Below are 18885 nucleotides of genomic sequence, written 5' to 3' on the forward strand. Positions count from 1 at the left end.
GATATTCTTGTGAAAAATGTGTTCTTTGGTAGAACCATCCCGCCACTGAGATTTTCCCAGCTCTATCAAGACTTGCAATGAAAATACCCTACAAATACTATGAGCCAATTCAACAGCATTTCTAAGCTGTCCCCACGACCTGCAGAGCTGTCTCAGAGAGGCCCAAGGACTATACCACTGAGGAAGCTCCTCAAACGACAAGTAAAATGGCAGGTCAGTCCAAAATCCGAATTGCTTCCCCAGGTGATGCATACAGGCTGATGCTGAGATTTACCCACAGTGGGAACAACCTTCTACAGAGGAGGAACATTTATCTGTACTTACTTATCTACCGATGGTTGTTTGTGTTGACCAAAGACACATTTAAAACACATAGTTTTGAACTAAAAGTAGATTTAGGTTAGATATGAGGAAGAATTTCTTTACTGTGAGGGCGGCGAGGCGCTGGCCCAGGCTGCCCAGAGCAGCTGTGGGTGCCCCATCCCTGGCAGTGTTCAAGGCCAGTCTAGATGGGGCTGGGAGCAACCTGGGCTGGTGGAAGGTGTCCCTACGCATGGCAGGGGGTTGGAATGGAATGGTCTTAAGGTCCTTTCCAACCCAAACCTTTCTATGATTCACAACCCCCCTTTTCTCTCTACTGCAGAGCATCCCTGAAGGTCCAGGGTACACAGTACACAGGTAGCCAATGTGCAATGGCAAGGCTTGTATAAACCGCTCTAGATCCTGCTGAGGCTGAGCTGTGTCCAGAGTGGGGTGTCACATAACTCACATTCACATTTTCTCATTCTAAGCAACCCTCCTTTAGAGCCCACCAGCCACCTTGCCATCTGCCTGACAAACAGGGCAGAAGGTAGCCAGCCTCTGGTTTTCAAGCCAGACAACTCACGAGTGGCTCCGTGGTGACTCCAGGCGACCAGCAGCAGGGCTGTGCCAGAGCAGACTGCTAGCTTGTCACAAAGCTGGAAAGAGTTTGTCACCACTATTCCGATTTCTCATTTCTGCTCCATGCACAGACCTCCCTTTCCTCCAACCGATCCACTGTATGCGGGAGACGTCATGTGGCTCTCGGGCAGTCTGCAGGACTGAGGAGAGTGCCTAGCCCTGGACCAGGCCCTTCCCATCGACCGCCATGAAACCTGGAGACCAGCTTACTGCTGGTCTGATATATATACACGTCTGATAAGGTATTGTTCCCAGAAAGTCCACCACGCCACATCTAGGTATCAAATAAAGCGTAGTTTATTTGGCATAGACTGAAATGAACTGCAACAGAAATTTACATAGAACAAAGCCTAGTTACACAAACTGGAACAAGTGCAGTTAGAGTCTCAGTTACAATCTAATGACTAAACAAGGTAAAAAGTACATTTCAGAAAGTCTCTCAGTCTTGTCCTTTTCATTCAGAGAAAGAGTGGCTCACTGATGCGTTGTACCTTTCATCTTTGAAAGAGATGACATCACAATTACAGCTGTATTTTTCAGTTATAATGAATTTGGTTAGGAAATCATGAGATTAATCTACAGGCTGCTCTTCAAATACTGTTTGTACTTCAAAGAGCACTGAGAGCCTGTTTTAAGGCTTTCAAGTTGAATACATGAACCTTGTGCATCAAATAACTAATACTTTGATAGCTGTCAACGAGTAATGAGGGGGTGAGCAAGCTTTTGCTTTATAAAATCCCAAACCACACACTAGGCTTTCTCAACCCGGCTTGAAATGTCACACAAACATACAAAGATACAGACAATACCAGACTAACTTAAACGTCTAACAAATACAAATTATACTAGTCAGAGTCACCGAGACTGGCCGCTTCAGCGATGAAACATGCAAATCTGTTGCGCTATACTCCACTAAGAGTAGTAAGTGAGGTTTTACACCAGGAAAAAGTATCTTGCAGATCATGCCAAAAATGCCACTGTCTATAAAACCAGACCAAATCAAGCATTTCAGAATATGCCATCAGAAATGCTTTAAACAGCTAAAAAAGGAGGTTTGATTAAATGAGGACTTTCCTAGATTTTTTGATTCAGCAAATCACCAGTCATTCATGTCATTCAAAAAAACCTGTCAGTTCATTATTTTTGCATGACAGTGTCATGACCTAATAGTTATTTACTCCAGTTACTCCCCATAAATATTCCTATTTTATTTACAGATTTCTCCAGTCTTTTAGAGATCTTTAAGTGTTTTCAAAGATGAAGCCAAATTACCTTCTGCAGTGAATGAGGTAAATTAAGTGAGTGTTTGCTCTACATCTACACCTGGTGCTTCTCTTTGTCTTCATTTTTGTTTCAGAAGAGGCTAGGAGTTACGCCATTTGAGGGTTAATCACCAATCACTGACACCTATGGAGAAGCAATTTCAGTGCTAGAGAACCCAATTTCTTTAAAACACAAAAAGTACACGTCCTGCTTTTAATACTGCTGAGCCAAGTACAGCTGACCACACTTAAGACATTTTCAGTACACTGTGGACTGACTTTTAAGTTTTATCTGTACAATTACTGTGTATTAAACTTCGACACAGTTTCAGAACTGACAAGCCTGACTTACTTAAATATCAAGTTTATAAAAAGAATTAGTTTTGAATGACAATGCTAAGTGGATAAAATGCTAAATTGTGTGCAGGTCTGTATTTCCTCCCAGACCTTCAGAGCAACATAAAACTCCAGTTGTACCTAGTAACAAAAAGACATTACCGAGTCATCACATGTGCCAAGTTAATTCCATCAATGTTAAATTATGAATCATGTAGTCTGATGCCTCAGCAGACAACCCAGCGCCCCATTCCTCAGGTTGCGAGGTAAGGATCAAAACATGCCGGCTCCGCTGTGTCAGCAGAGCCCTCAGACAGGCCAAGCCGTTGTAACACACTTACCTTTACTGCTTTATTAAAATGATGTGTGAAGTTTCTAACCTGTCTCTCCTAGGGTAGCAGATCACAGAAACCAAACAGGCAGCAGTATGCTGTAGGATCTCATTAAAAAAAAAAAAACAACACACCTCCATTCAAATGTTTATGAACTGCTACTGTATCTGCCTATGGACTGTGTTTACTTACATCAAAGCTAGCAGGTTAATATGAGGTAGTAAAACCAGATGCTATCCTGTAGTCAGTCTATATTTATATTTAATGGTACCTCAAGAATTTTAATTAATGAGGAAGACAAAAGAAACCAATGTGACTCTTTGATGGAGAAATAAAAAGAGGAAGAAAATGCAAGGTGACAAAATAGGGAAAGGGAAAAAGTGATCAAAAGCTTGACTATAGAATACAGGTTCTTATCATGCTTATTTATACTACATGGCTGGGGAGGTAACCGCTTCCAAATGACTGTCTGACTGACAACAGCTGGATGGCTGTACAGGCAAAAAAAGCTCGTAAGCTCAGTTAGCGCTATAAGCTCCCCTCTGGAATAGTATAAATAAACTATACGTCATGGGCAGTTTGATACACGGTACTTTCATTCATTAAGGATGATGACCAGCTACAATTTCCATTTCATGTCACAAGGCTTATCCCTAATTTATGAAAATAAAGCATATATATTTTGTACATTTTTTTATATATATAAATATATATATATATAAAAAAATACACACTGCCGGCCAACTTAACACACATGTGCACATGCACACACACACACACGTATATTGTACACACCCGCCCAGTAGCAACATGTCTGGTATCATTATTATATTTTGTGTACACACACCCTACGTCTAGTAAATAAGAAAATCCCTTTTATGGCAATTCTGCAGGCAGAAAATCAATACAAAATACTTTGTTGTACAAAATTGCATTTTTACAAGATCAACCAACATTGTAACATACTCCTCAATAATGCACTACATCTCTACAAGAAAAAAGGAATAATCAAATCTTTATACAATTATAAAAAAAAAAAAAGTAAGCTGCTCTGCAACCTTCCTTTGCTAAAAGTTAGATACATTACACCATTCTAGCAGCAGATTAATAAATAAGGATTAAATAGTCTATTATACAAAGCCATACTGAATGGCAGATTTAAAACCAAAAAGCTTTGCAGATACTTTCACTTCCTACACAATTTTTTTTTATTAAGAATAAGACTCAGTATAAAACAGGGAAACAGCCAGCACTATATATCTACAGAATATAAGGAAAATCCAAGAGAAGTAAAATATTTAACAGTTTATGGCACCTTTACTGCATAACGTTTTTTAAAGGCTGTGTTTCCCTATAACTAATGAGTAAAGGGCTATTTATCTCATAGCTTTTATTAAGCAAACTCGATATAACCAACCACACAGTGGCAAGAGACAGAACCAGCTGTTCCCAGCTGCAAAAATGTATTGATTTCCATGCTAAACCAACATCATTTAGGTGTCAAGAAAAGAAACAGTAAATTGCAGTCCCACTTGCACTGAGTTTCTTAATGCTTCTTTATTTCTCATGTGGCAAATCCACTCCGTTACTTGCGTTAGGTTACTGTTGCTCAGTAACTATTTTCATGTCCAGCCAAGATGTAGAGATTGCTGTGTGCAGTCGGATTTTCTGTTGGCCTGCTTTCTAACACTACCACTCTGCAAGCAAACACAAACAGAATCCAGAATGGTTAGTGGCAAAATACAAAGCACGTGGTATATCTACCAAGGAACAACAAATTTGTTGCTCACAGGTTTCTACAGATGGAGGGATAGAGGTTCTCCTAAATACCTTGGGTATTTTATTCTTTAAATCAGTTACCTCATTTTCCAGTGTCACTTGTAATAAAAACACTAAAGCAGGATATACAAGGAACAGAGGACTCGAAGCAGCTTCCTTAACCAGAATCTGCCCCTTTTAAACACAGGCACATGCAAGGTATTCCAAAACTCTTCCAAACTGACATTCTCCACCTTGCAATCAGCTATATCTTCTGCTACTATTGGGAAGTTAGCTCAAGAGTCAGAACGTTGTGAAGAGATGCAACCCTCCTATCTGCAGCCCAAATATGTTTATACCTCCTACATCTTGCAATAAGCATCAGCCACTAACTTAAACAGTTCTCCTCCCTTCTAAATACTTATCCACGGATCATTGCAGCCTTTGTCCTGCTGGATCATGTTCCTGTAGGCTCCTCTGGAAAATCTGTCTCTCCTTCGCTTGGCACGCTGACCACCGTCTTCTACACATCTGTCTCATGCTGAACCTCGACAATCATCTCAGCAGCTGATATGGTTGGGCTTTTGACCTCCCCTCTCCCCTCCAAACGCTTAGCTCCTGCGTCTCTCTGCACCAGTTCCTATGACAATATCCTGTCATTTTTAAGGTTAAATGTCTACTTTTTGTTTTTTACCCATGTATCAAATAAGCTAAATGTGCCACTTGAACTCTGAGTTGGATTTAGGTATGAGGGTAGATTTAGATTGGATATTTATATTAGATATAAGGGTAGATCTAGATGAGATATGAGGAAGAAATTCTTTACTGAGAGGGTGGCGAGGCACTGGCCCAGGCTGCCCAGAGCAGCTGTGGGTGCCCCATCCCTGGCAGTGCCCAAGGCCAGGCTGGATGGGGCTGGGGGCAGCCTGGGCTGGGGGGAGGGGGCCCTGCCTGGGGCAGGGGGCTGGAACTAGGTGATCTTTAAGGTCCCTTCCAACCCAAACCATTCTGTGATTCTACAATTTCTCAAAGGGAGCCTGTCTCAGGGTTAGCACTGCACACATTCCCCTCTCATGTCACATTTCTCAAAGTTTTCAAATGGCCTCTTTCCCTCAGCCTCTATTCTGCAACTGAGTAGCTGTGAAGTGATTCAAGCCAAAAAGGTGCTGCCACATGTCATTCGCCTGAACGGTAGAAAAGACTCCTGCTCCATTTGTACGGAGATGGAAAAATACAAAACAAAGGACTTGGCAGTTCAATGAGACCAGAATGAAAAATGGCTTCTCTGCAAAACTGGATGCAGCAGCAGGACTTCAGCCTTATCTCCAACCCCAAAAAGTGATTTGTACTAAGTTGTTATTCAGATACACGTCTTTTATAGAAGTGCAAGCCAAACCAGATGAGACACTGCTTCCCATCCCTTTGTGTGTTTAGGATGCTCCTGTCTTCACTGGCCCAACACAGAAATATGACCCATTTAAAAGGTACCGATTCCAGTATGCCAGATAGATTCACTGATGGTGGCACAGTATGTACCTGGACTAATGTGGCATCTGTACTGCAGTGGACTGTAGCAAAAGCTCATTCTTGCAATAAAATGCCCCCTGCTCTGCTGGGATAACAGGGAAGGAAATTACAGCTGCCTGTCTGCACAGCGGGGATAACTGACAGAAAAGGCAGAGTGTGCATCATCAAAGGTTGCACTGTGTTTACATTTTTGAGACCTCAGAGTCAGCAGTGGCAAGGATCCTCAATTCCAACTGCAGTGATCACATACAGCGGGTCCTCAGTAACTCAGGCACAAAGCAAAGACTTCACCTGTTGCACAGGCTACCCCTCCTCTTCCAAGGGTTAACACACTCTCATTCTCTTTCTGGACCGGGGAATCCAAGAATGTAAGTACACAAAACCATGGATTAGCTACAGGAAGTGAGTCAGAGCCAGGCTCCCGATGGCCAATCAGAGATTAAAACTGATTTCTTGACTCGGTACTATCTACTACTACTATCTACTTCTACATTTAGCACTCTGGTTATCTGAGAAACCACAAGCACGCATGTCTGAACTGGGAGACTGGGGCAGCTTGTGCTAAGGTTTCCAACCTGGAGGCAGCTGTACCTCTTTCCCAGCCTCTACAGCTGAAGGGAACCATCTGGGTGTTACAGGTAATGGGGGAATTTAGACCACTGGGTATTAAAACCTGTATGTGATCTAGTTTGATATTTCCAGACCTCAAGGTCCAAAGCAGCAAAGATTATTTTTAATTCACTAGCTGCCAAGATAATTCACCAGTTCATCAGGAGAGTCCAAGCCAGAAGCAGGCTCTTCCAGAAGTGCACTGGGCACCCTGCTATCGCAGGCCAAAGGTGGCTCTCGTCTCTCCCCATCATTCATCTCCTCACACTGTATCTCTGCACGCTTGTGTCTGTGTTCACACTTCACCTCTGCAGTGGAAAGTGGGGGATGTCACAGGGGCTCTCAGTAATAATGTTGGATGCAGATGCAATCACTAATTAAATTTTTGGCTATTGCAGGCAGAAACAGTATTCCTGCCTCCCCCCCAGGACTGCCTACAGATAGGTCTGTGGTGGGCTGGAAGCCAGTTGCAGCTGGAAGCTATAAAGCTGGTTTAAATAAAATAAAAGGTTTATGTTTCTTCAAGGTGATTACCTGTCTGATCCCAGTAAGCGGAAAACCCTGGTTTCATCTGATATCTCTTGGGTAACCTGGAGAAAAATAGAGACATTTAGGTCCGTTTCAGTGGCAAAATAAAATTTATTGGTCTGAGTCAGAATAAAAAAAAAAGTAATTAAAAAAAGAGAGCAGTCTCTCCAAAAAATCAAATAGTACAAACTACAGGACTGAACCAGATAAATTGATGCTAAGCAAAAAAGTTTTAAATTTCATGAAATAAAACATTTTAAATAATTTTTGACTTGTAGACTTATCACTCTAGATGTCTTGGTGGCACAGATGGAGTATGTTGATCAAATCTTTGTCAGCAGAGAGTGACTAGCTTTCCCTGCATTTTCACAGAGGCTGCCGTCAAAAAGGATAGTTCTTTTTGAAAAAAAGGACAATTTTTTTTTAAAGGGACACTTAAAAAAAAATAAAAAGTGCAGATGCTGCCAACTCAAGCTTTTCATCCAAGATCCAAGAAACCCAAACACTGCTTACACCAGGTCTGTACTGGCTCTGTGAAGCACCAGTTCAGGAGTCTCTGACTTTCTTGGAAACAGAGCTGGCTAAAGCACGTGTGTGAGCTTTACTAAGTGCAACATAGGCAGGCAAGTCAGAGAAAGCAAGCAGCAAGCTGAAGCGATGACAACATGGAGTACAAGCATTATCACTAGGGAAGCAGCTGGAGGGGCCAAAGGATCAATCAAGTGGTAAATAAGGAACAGGAAGAAGTTAAACCTGGAGAGACCAGGAGATTACTTACTTCATCTGACTTAAAGCTTTTGCCCTGCATGCCATGTTTCCAGAAGGCCAGCACACTGTCTTGAAGGCACACTGCAAAGGAGAAACACAACATCAGACCAGAGCACAGCTTCTCTGAACCAGAGAAACCCAGGTTTCTCACCAGCAGTGATAATGGGAATCGTGTTTGGAAAGTATGTGGTGAGACTTGGGACTCCTGGTGGAAGAACTCAACTCCAAAATTACTGCAGAAAAACTGGACTGAAATGACTGTATGCACCCGAGGAGATACTTTTTAAAGCACAATTCAGAACATACCACTCAGACATTCCCTCTTTGCCAAGACAAGATAGGCATCTCTGGTTTTCCCTTTTCTCCCTTTCACTTTATTCTCTGGATCTTTGTTTTCCTAATGATTCTGGAGAAAACCCCAAGCAGTGTATACACGTGCTGCCAGCCAAAACACTGTAGGTTGCTGGAAATTACAGATCATTTGAGTTATTATATAGATGCTAGTATGAAAAATGTGAGGAGTCTCTCATTCAGGCCCAAAGAGAGCACACAGAAAGCTACCAGCTCTGAATGATTTAATTACCAGACTGCTGAAAATAATGGATGAAGAGCCTGGTGTTTAAGCAGTGTTACAAAAACATACATTATACCATGTTTTATTTTCCTACATCCTACTTGTTTTCCTTTACTATTCCTTTGAGTCACTTTTCATATCTACTCAGTACTAGCTGTGTCCCAAATATCCAGAACAAAGGCATTCAGCAGAATCCCAAGGGCAATGCTTGTCACAACAACCTTAGACTAATCTTCACCTGCTACTCCCCACTCCACCCTGCAACCAGAGAATGAAGAGTTGCTTAATACCGTGAATTCCCAAGAGACCCCTTGGAGTGTAAAGAACTGCTCACATTATTCAGTGTCAGTTGCTAAGCGCAAAACTTTGGGATAAACACTTCTCTCTACCAATTCCTTCAGAGTTCAAGGAAAAGGCAATGGTCGAGTCATGTTATTTATGCATGGGTCAGCAGGAGATATTGTGTGATACAAGTACAGCCGTTAATTAGAACATGTCAGAATTTAGGGATGAATCACAGGCTTGATTAAAAATTATCTTCCTTCAGGACAGATATTTAGATATAGACATATCTAAATAGAGATGCTGTATAAAAGAATGTGCGCTGCTTTACCAACGGCTGTTAAAATACAAATACCTATGTCAAGTTTCTTCTAAAGGGAAGATGCCTGAAGACCCCAGCAATGCAAGCTGTACAGAACTGCTAACAAAAGCAAGTTCTGTCTTTACTGATTTTGATTCCAGAAAGACGTTCAGTTTCCAAGATACAGGATTATTAAACTAATGTTAATTAGATACTTCCAAAAGCTTATCACAGCAGAAATACTTGCTTGACAATTACAATTCATGTTTTAGAAGCAAGGCTGCTGTCCTCTGAGAATTAGATTCAAATACTTATCCTGACTATTAAAAAATGGATGTACTATCACTTTAAATAAAAACTTAGCTTTAAGACGACTAACACAAATTTATTTATTACTAGAACATTTTTTCCTCCCCAGAGGTTTTTCTTGGTGCTGTGGAAGCAACCAGAAACTAGTCAGCCTCTTTTTTTTCCCCCAAACTAAATCATGATACATCTTACTTATAAAAGAGAAATGACACCAGGTGGAAACGTGCAGACTGAACACACTTTCTGACAACTGCCTTATTTTCTTCAGCATGTCAGCGGAGACAAAGAGACAGTACACAAGATCCCCACACATGCCATTTTTAGCATCAGGCCCCACTGGGTGCACTAGACTAGTCTAGATTACTAAAACCCCTTCAACACTCATCCCTTTAAAGTTCTTAAGTCCTTGAGAGACAATAGAGAAGCAAATCACTTACCCACTGACTCAATGCAGAAATCAAAGCTCAGCTCAGAAGCCAACTTCTTGCTTGACTTCAGTTTCCCTTGTAAATTCACAATTTTCACAAATTCTTAAGAAAAACAGAAAAACAAGTATTAAAACCCATTGCTGAAAAGAATTACTGATGGCTTTAAGTATAAAATACTAATTTCATCTTTTCAGGCACAAAGAAATGGCCAAGCCTAACATCTACAGTATTTGCCTAAAATGAATCCAAGAGCATCCTTCTCTCAAATAAATATAGAAAACCTTCTTATATGCTTCATATGTTTTTAGACTCTACTGACAGCCTTCCTGCAAGCAACAAACAGTGCGGAAATGTGAATGTAACGCAAAGGTTGGAAATTTTGGCAGACCTAAGTCATTGCAAACTTCCCATTGAGGTATTAACCTCCAACACATGAGAGTTAGGGTTAGAATTCCTGTGTGTATGATGGAGCGTTAGCCATTTGTCCTGCTAGCATATGCAACAGGCAAATGTCAATTTTTCCAAGGAAGTTATGAAAACTTCTGATTGGCATATATCTGAATTCTGGTCTGTAATGCTGTGTTACATTGCATTTTGAAAAGAAATAAGAATGATACCCATGTAAAGAGGGAAAGTGGAATCACAAGAGTCAAAATGAAAACTCACTTATCTGAACTGTATCTTTTTGGAAATATTACAACACAAATAATTACTGAAGGGATAAAAAAATTAACTTGTGGTAGAGTTAAAAATCAACAACTGCGGCAAAACAAGTTTCACACAAGGCACAGTAAGTTGCCCAACGGAGACGTGTTACTTACTGTCCAGGCAGACTAGGACAGTGTCTCTTTCCAGCTGTGTTACATGAATGGCATCTAACTGCTGATTGCCTTGTGAAAAAGAAAGCAGATTATTTTAGATCACATATTCTCAGCCTCCCCTCCCCTCCATCTCTCATGAACCGCTACAGCCTTTCCAGTATGCTACAAGTCTTTTGCAATCTATAACGTTTGTTACTGTTTTACATTTTTTTAAGGCTGTATCATGCCAGAATGTTCTGGGAGGAGTACAGGGCCTAAGGACAAACCCATCAGTTCAAAGCAGGTATTTAATATGAAAGCACTACTGTTTATTGGCATAAAATACATATTATGTTACAGTTCAGCACAGCAAGTCAGCTTCCTTCATGAAGAGGCACAATAACGAACAAAAGGAATCATCAATAGAATCTTTGCTCCTAAAAAAAAAAATTGCTCTTTTTCCATAAATCCACATCTGGAAAGATTATTGTGCCTATATGAAACTAGATGTAATAGTTTTTCTAGGTTTTATTAATAGAGTTCTTGGTACAGTTGCTAAAAAACAGTATTTAAAATGTAAAAAAAGTATATCCAAAGCAGCCAACAGAGAAAAGCAGCTGCAAGATATCAACTAGCTTTTGAAGATAAAACAAAATCTTCTACTTATTAATAGCCAGCTGAAGATGACAAGCCTCCCCCAGGGGCTGGAGGACAGACAAGAATGCATTTATGTAAGTCTTTTCACAGGAAAGAAGGGGCAAGAGGAATAAGACTGATCCCAGGAAAAAGTATGCAACCACAAATGAGAACCCAATCAGCAGGGTCTGCATTACTGTTTCAGGAAATTTATAAAATAAAAGATGTGTCTAAAATGGAAGTCTTTCAAGATTGTTTATACTGAAGTTGGCAGGTGATCACAAGAAGAACCTGGGATCAGCTTCATTACGTTTTAGGTACAGAAGCTGCACTATTTTGCCCAGCCTAAAGGGTTTCCCAAATGACTCCTGAGGAAGGGATATCCAACAGTTACCAGACAATAACATAGCTGCAAGGCGGACCAGCACTCTTACCTGCACCAATTTCTGTAAACCACGAAGAAGCAGAGTTCAAGTTGATTGTCTCAAACTGAACTACCTGATTTGGTTCAGTACCCTTACTGATAGCTACGCAGACCATCGGGTACTCCTGCTCTGGTATCACTAGCATTTCAAACACATTCAAAGGGCTTGGCAAAGGAAAATCAAAGTGCTGGAAAAAACATAATAAGGCATTTGTAAAGTTTCCTTTAACCTTGGGAAAGAAGCAGCCTAAAATAACATACAGAAAGTACAAACGATATAGAAGAATTTTTTCACTGCTATTAAGAGTGCTTTTTTAAGAAAGCATGAGCTGTGAGCAACATTACGTTGGGCAGAGTTACACGTCAGTCTGTTGCTGCTAGTACTGGGCTTGATCCAACACTTGACTGAGTTCAGTCACAAGATTTTCTTTAGTCAAAGTGTGTGAAGCCAGATTTTCAAGTGCTTAGGACCCACAAATAGGACCAGACTGGGATTTACTTTCCATTACAAGTTCTGGAAAAGTTATTTCAACAACTGTATAATGACTAAGATTAGATGTTCTAAACTAAAATGAAATACTTACCTTTATTAACATGAATTTCTGCATTGGCTCATACCATTGTAGTAGAACAATTCCAGACTGCAATGCACCGCACAGGTACTTATGTCCTGTGTATGGATTTCGTACTATATAAAACAAACAAACCCAGAAAACGACCCTTTTTAAGTCTTGGAAGTTCAATGCTTACTTGAAAAAAACCTTACTGCTATCTTTGCAAATACTTTAAGAAATAGTGTCAGTTTCACATTTATTGCCTTTTGGCTTGCCATTCAAATATCCACAGTGATTAATATTGTGCCACATTCCAGAAAAAATCAATTATAATTAATAACCACTGCATTCTTTTGAGTCCCAGTAAAAAGGCTGTGTGCTGAGTGGCCAGAAATGCTCTAACACCTTCTTCCTGGGGCTGTGTGGGCATGGGGAGTGAAAGGTCTGGGTTCAAGTTGTGATTTAAATGAAAAAATTTCCCAAGCAATGAAGATGGCCCATAAATTCTTGTCAGCTTTGACAGCTAATGCAGTATCATGTAAAGGGTTTAAAGGTTGTTTTCTTTAAGCTCAGTTGAATACAAGACCAGCCTGACTTCAGGAACAGTTTGCAAATATACCTACTGTCGACCCTGTAGAGTTAAACAGGATATCTGAGTTTGCAGCTGAGTACTTTACACTCTGCTTAAGCGTTCTTAAGAATGCAAAGGTACAATTTCCCATAGCACTAGGACCAGTTTTCAGAAGGACATGTATTCTGCAGAAAGCCCAAGCCTTTTCGAAAGTCAACAAAGCCAGAGACAAATCTGTAACTTCACAAGCTGTAACTCTTGTGCATGCACTTAGAACTTGAGCAACGGCTTCACTCCTCCCCAGGCTGACATAATTTTTATTCATATCCAGCCCTTTCTTTGTGGAAAATATTCAAGTGAGCTTCGCTAAAAGTTGGATCTAGGTCAAACCTTGAGCCAAACTGACAAAGCAGAAAGGGTATTTGCATATGTGCAGTGGGGCTGGGATTCTGTAACAAGCCTTACACTCGCAAGCAAGCTGCGCGTCACAGTAATACTTGACTCTGGCGGCAGCCTGAAGCCAGTGATCCCAAACACTGCCTTAGTCACCGAGAGCTTCAGCAGCTCTCAAAGAGAATGTGCAACACCCGGCAGCTGCATGCAGCTGGCATTCTCCAGGGTTTCCCTTTGGGGCTTGCTCTAGACAGAACCGTTTCTAGGTTAAGAGCTAACACAAAAAACGCTTTTCCACTGAGCAGCATAAAGACCCCTGCATTAATTAAAAGGAAAGCTATGCACCAGTTAGGCACAGCATTAAGCAATAATGCAGTCATACTGTTTTCTTAACAATGAACTAACTCTCAGTTTATTAAAAAGAAATGATTTTAAGACATGCCATGCCCAACGACAAAGGCCAGGGAAAAAACCTGCAGAACCAAACACTACTCACCTATACAGCATTTGTGGCATCCTTTTGTATCAGGGATCTTTGTCGTTAAGGCAAACTTCCTAGAATAACAATTATGAAAAAAATGCATCAACAAGAGATATCAAAGGCCCTTCATGCTACCAGTTCAAAAGCACAAACAGTATTTATGGCAATTTTCACTTGTTAATATTTGTCTATAAGCAAAAGATTTGTACCTTGGTAATATTTTGTCAGGAAACCTATGGGTTTGGATATGAGCCGCTAATCCTGTTTTTTTGGCTTGTTCAAACAAAGCTATTAAGTTATGGGAGTAGAGCTGGAATGTTTTCCCTGTAAGAGAGAAAAGCACAATTGACATCGCACCCACACCTCCAGGAGAGAACTGTACATTTTAGAAAAATGTACGTATAGAAATTTACCTTCTAGAAAAATGGACCACGTGCATCAGGTATTTCAAGTCCAGTTATAAAGAAAAATAAGACAATAATAATGCATTAGAGAAGACATGGCATTCAACTCAAAGCTCATTTAAGTAAAACTAAAGCAGCTCTGAAAGTTTCACATAAACATTTTTAGAAGGCTGTGATTATACAACAACAATTAAATCAGGACTTTTTCTGTATCTATAAATCAACAGAAGCGGTGTTACACAAACCCCGCGTGTTTGAAAGCACGGTCCTACAGTCAGCCTCCATGCCACAAGGACTATCTAGAATGTCCTATTCCAGGACAACCGATGAAAAAGAAATCCTTATTTTCAAGAATCATTCTGCTAGATTAGCAATGTTTCACAGCCGCCTCATTTTCCTTGACATTGAAACTGGTTTTGGTTTAGGGTGGATCCAGTTCATACCAAAGGTGCTTCCAGGCTACAATACACTAAGAGTGATCAAGCACTGCAGCTACATTTTGACAGTGCACCTGTGTTAATCCTCTCCTAATTTTGTTCTCACACATAAAAGCCATCCTTATTCTGACTCGCCTAGCTCAGGGACCAAAGACGACACTCTTTAGATTCTCTAGGCACTTTCAGACCAATTGCAACCTCTGGAGAGGCAACTCTTGTTTGACGAATACCAAGCGCTGAGCTGTTCCAAACTGACTAAAAATAAATAGATAAATAAAGATATGGTGGGACACTGAAGACAACTGGCTCTACTACTTGTAGATGTCCAATTTTATCTCTGAAAGTCCTTCACGTGAAAACAATCTTGAAGCAAAGCTTCCTATGCAAACACAAGAAGCAATACATGGTTTTCTACTTCTATACAATCAAAACACATATTGAATTATGACTTTAAACGTTTCTCTTTTTAAATAATTTTATTACTTTTCCCTCTATTTACACATACCTGACAAGGACATTAAGGTGTTATTGATAACATACAGCCAGGTGCACTTTCGAGGAAATAACTGAAGAAAAGAAAATATTTCCATTAATAGAAATTTACAGGAATTTCCAACTGTGGCTGTCTCTGCCCGCTCCACCTCTGCCACCATTTCTGCAGGGATCGACACTGAGAAAGTCCCAGCTGCCATTACAGTTTCCCCTTTAATTCACTCTTCTGGACTCTGCTTAGCCCTTTTCTCCATCTGAAATAGTTTTCATTCCTTCCCTCTTCTACCCCTGTAACTTACAAAATTCAGTTTATTTTTTAATTAGCAGCACAGAGCCAAAGTGGGACAACTGCAGGTCTGGAATACCATATATAGAAAGGTACAGCTTGCTCAGGAACGCCAGCCAGAGAAAGAAAGATAACATTATTACAGAAACCTACTAAACCCCACAAAAGTCAGAAGAGAAGGGAAAAAAGCTGTTAATATTTTCTGAGCGACTCGAATTACCACAAAATCCTGTATTTTGTGGGACTGAACTGCCTGGCTGTTTGTGTTCACATGCTGCTTTGTAAACACAGTTCATTGAAGGCACTGGGACTCTTTTGTTTCAGAGGGAAGAAGTTATTCATGGGGCAGCTAGTCTAGATTTGGAAAGATTTTAAAGTTAAGAACCACCTCTTGACAACCTGAAAGGAATTTTGATAAAAGTGATGGCAAATGACAGCATTCAGGAGTCTCAACAAAGGAAGAGATAAGGACAACAAAACAAGAACAGGGATTGGCGGGGGGGGGGGGGGGAATAAAAAAGAAAAAAAAGAAAAAAGGAAAAGAAAAAAGAAGAAAAAAAACCCAAGCCAAAACTAAATTTATTGAACAGCATTCATAGGTAAGGTACTCACTCAAAAAAAAAAACCAGTAAGAAAAAAGGGAGTTCAAAGGATTAAGCTGTCTCTAAAGGAGACTACTAAAAAAAGACAACAGCAGACTGGTCCACTGAGGGAAGCTGTTACAAAACACAGCAGAAGATGCTTGAATCAAGGCTCTACAAATGAACGATTGTACTGGTTCATGCAAATGTCCGCAAAACCCAGTATCTGTTTCAGTCATCATAAAGTGACGTAACTTCTTCTAAACATAGTGTAAACACGGAAAAAAAGTATATAACACTGCATCTAATACTCTGCCAAGGACCAAGTTTTTCAGCTCAGAAACCTGCTGAATCAGATAAAGGCTTTATGCATTTAAGTGACCTTCAATGGATTTATCCTCCACAGTTGACCAGTCCCCCCCTCTGAACCCAGATAACTCCAAGCATTTGCAGCTCCCCATAGCAAAACGCCCCAAGCCAGTTACCTACTGTTTATTGTAATTTGGCTCCACTAGCTTCATTTAATGGCCCCACTGGAAGAGAAGGGGAACAGCTGTTCCCTAAGAACCGTCTCCAAGCCACCTCAAGATGGATAAATATTTTTTATATCCACCCCCCCATGCCTTAAGCATTACAAATACATAACACAGAAAATGGAAACAAGGACACAATGCTAAGGATGAAGAGGATGAGATACGCCTGAAGGAAGAAACACAAGAAAGGTTAAGATGCAAATCAAATACCAATATAAGAGAAGTTGATAAAGGTGATAACTGGGAAAACAAAAGTCTAGGCCCACTGCTTGACAGGAAAGAAAAAACTACATGATTAATACAGTTAATAGCACTGTGGTAGAAACTTGTGCTAGAAGCAGAAAAAGAACACATGGCATGCTACTTCACCTAGATACGCTCATGTCAACAGGTCCCAATAAAGTTTACCTTACAGTACTTAAGATATGGCTCAAACCCCAAGGTCTCAGGAATGATTACCTTTAAGAACTGATGGAGGATGAACAAGGACCTCAAGGACAAACATGGTACCTACGCCAAATAAAAAGGGCAGTGGGAACTGCAAAATAGCCTGACTGGATATCCAGAGTAGCACAGGAACAAGCCACATACTTTTTAATTACCAAGGGATAACAAGAGCAGGTAGTGCAGACTTGTGTAGAACTTGCTGTATTGGAACATCTGAATTTAACAGAATAACTGTCCTGCTGGGGGCAGTGAAACAGCAAGACGTAAAACAGATGTGAAGGACCTTGCCCTGCGTACCGCTTCCATGTGCAAAGTAAGAAAATACCAGGCAGAAGAAATTGCAAAAGAAAACACAGAACTAGTTGGACATAAAGACAGAGTATCTATCAGCAATTTCGCATTTAATAGAAGGAAAAGCAGCCTGGAGATATATAGTGTCTTCTCTAGGCCTGGTTCTATTCAGTATTTTCACTAAAAAACTAACAACGGAATAAAAGCATACTTCTCGAATTGGGAGATATTAACCTTGGAGAGACCGCAAGCACTTTGAAAGATGCGATCGGAATGAGAAGTTGGAAAAATGGTTAAAAATGTGCATTTGGTGGTGACAAGTCAGGAAATTAATAAGAGCAAATGAGGAAACAACTGGCGCAGCAGAAGTACTGTGGTAAAGCCTCTGGGGTTTGAAGTGGATCACACCTGACCTCTGCCAACCGAGAATGCTCTCACAGAAAAGGAAACTTCCCTTTTGGGGGGCACCGAATGTTCTCTCTAGCTACCACCGGCATATTTAACCTTTCAATAGGATATAAAAACACATGTGGAAGAGTCCAGAGAAGACTGTTACATGAAATAACTTAAGACAATGTGCAAGGAAATAGATTGCTTTAACTAACGGAGTAAAGAGAAAACTGAGGTAAGAAGGTCAAGGGGTCTCCAATAGCTGCCACCACAATTTTTAGACATTTGTTCCCCATGTCTGCTGAAGCTATAAAAAGATAAATGAACTACATATTCAATGCTATCCTATTGCATTCAGGTGCACCCTCAGCTCTCTTAACTTGAAAGGATCTTCTAATTGTATTGAATCCAAATTCCCAGTTCTCACCATCAAGCCTTTTATAACCTCTTGCCCTTGCCTGTGCCAAACTACCCCCCTCCCTGACCTTGCTGAACCACTTCCCCTTGAGTTTTGTCCTCTAGTATGATGCTCCCAGAAACAGAGGACCTACTCCTCTCAAGCACAGATCTTTGTGCAGTGCCCTTTCTGTGAAATCATCTTTCTCTCACTATTACTCATAGATACGCCCACCCTGCCACCTCTGCCTTCTGACCTGTGCCATGTCTTGATGGAACTTAATGTCCTTTAGGTGCCTGAAGTGCCCTTGTGAACTGCTTTAGAAACCTACAGATATAAACTTCATCAGCATCTGCCAACACTACCCCTTCCAAGAACACTCTGCTACTACTGACTCTGCAAAAGCAGATGTAACAATACGATCATGGCATGAAGCGGCTTTGGAAAGGGTTAGAGAGCCCAAGAAAACAGAAGCAAATGCATAACAATGGTGGTAACAATGCCCGCTAAATTAAATGGTTGAGGGCTTTTTGCTGCATCCAGTGGAGAAGCAATATGCCATCTAGTGGAAATAAAATGGAGAGGGAAAGGGCAGGTAATCAGTTGTCTCCAATGAGAAGAAAGTTTTAGTAGAGAACTCCTTCAAAAGCAGTGGAAAAACCAGCAACAACAACAAAAAAACTCTCAGGTAGCTAGGGGAACTATTAATTTTCAGACTTTCATTGCTGGCTTTGATGTCTATCAGTTTACGCCACAAAGCCTGGTATCCCATCTGTCCCCTCTAATACCAAGCTTTCTTGTTTCATAATATC

The 18885-nt window shown here is 40.6% G+C and overlaps 1 protein-coding gene across 2 annotated transcripts in view; it reads right to left on the reverse strand.

Annotated features, from left to right (window-relative positions):
• Positions 1–3588: 3588 nt before the first annotated feature.
• MAP4K5 (mitogen-activated protein kinase kinase kinase kinase 5) overlaps positions 3589–18885 on the reverse strand; it is a 70151-nt gene continuing 54854 nt past the window's right edge. For both annotated transcript variants that reach the window (XM_037394819.1, XM_037394818.1), the window contains 11 exons: positions 15162–15222; positions 14229–14231; positions 14025–14139; positions 13831–13889; positions 12401–12504; positions 11827–12004; positions 10778–10846; positions 9966–10058; positions 8073–8143; positions 7301–7356; positions 3589–4569 (listed from right to left, as the gene is read on the reverse strand). In XM_037394819.1, coding sequence (XP_037250716.1) covers positions 4482–4569; positions 7301–7356; positions 8073–8143; positions 9966–10058; positions 10778–10846; positions 11827–12004; positions 12401–12504; positions 13831–13889; positions 14025–14139; positions 14229–14231; positions 15162–15222 — 897 coding nt within the window. In that variant the 3' untranslated portion in view covers positions 3589–4481. The remainder of the gene's footprint in view (positions 4570–7300; positions 7357–8072; positions 8144–9965; positions 10059–10777; positions 10847–11826; positions 12005–12400; positions 12505–13830; positions 13890–14024; positions 14140–14228; positions 14232–15161; positions 15223–18885) is intronic.

The sequence above is a fragment of the Falco rusticolus genome, chromosome 7, assembly GCF_015220075.1.
Source record: "Falco rusticolus isolate bFalRus1 chromosome 7, bFalRus1.pri, whole genome shotgun sequence".
In the NCBI taxonomy this organism is placed as follows: Eukaryota; Metazoa; Chordata; class Aves; order Falconiformes; family Falconidae; genus Falco; species Falco rusticolus.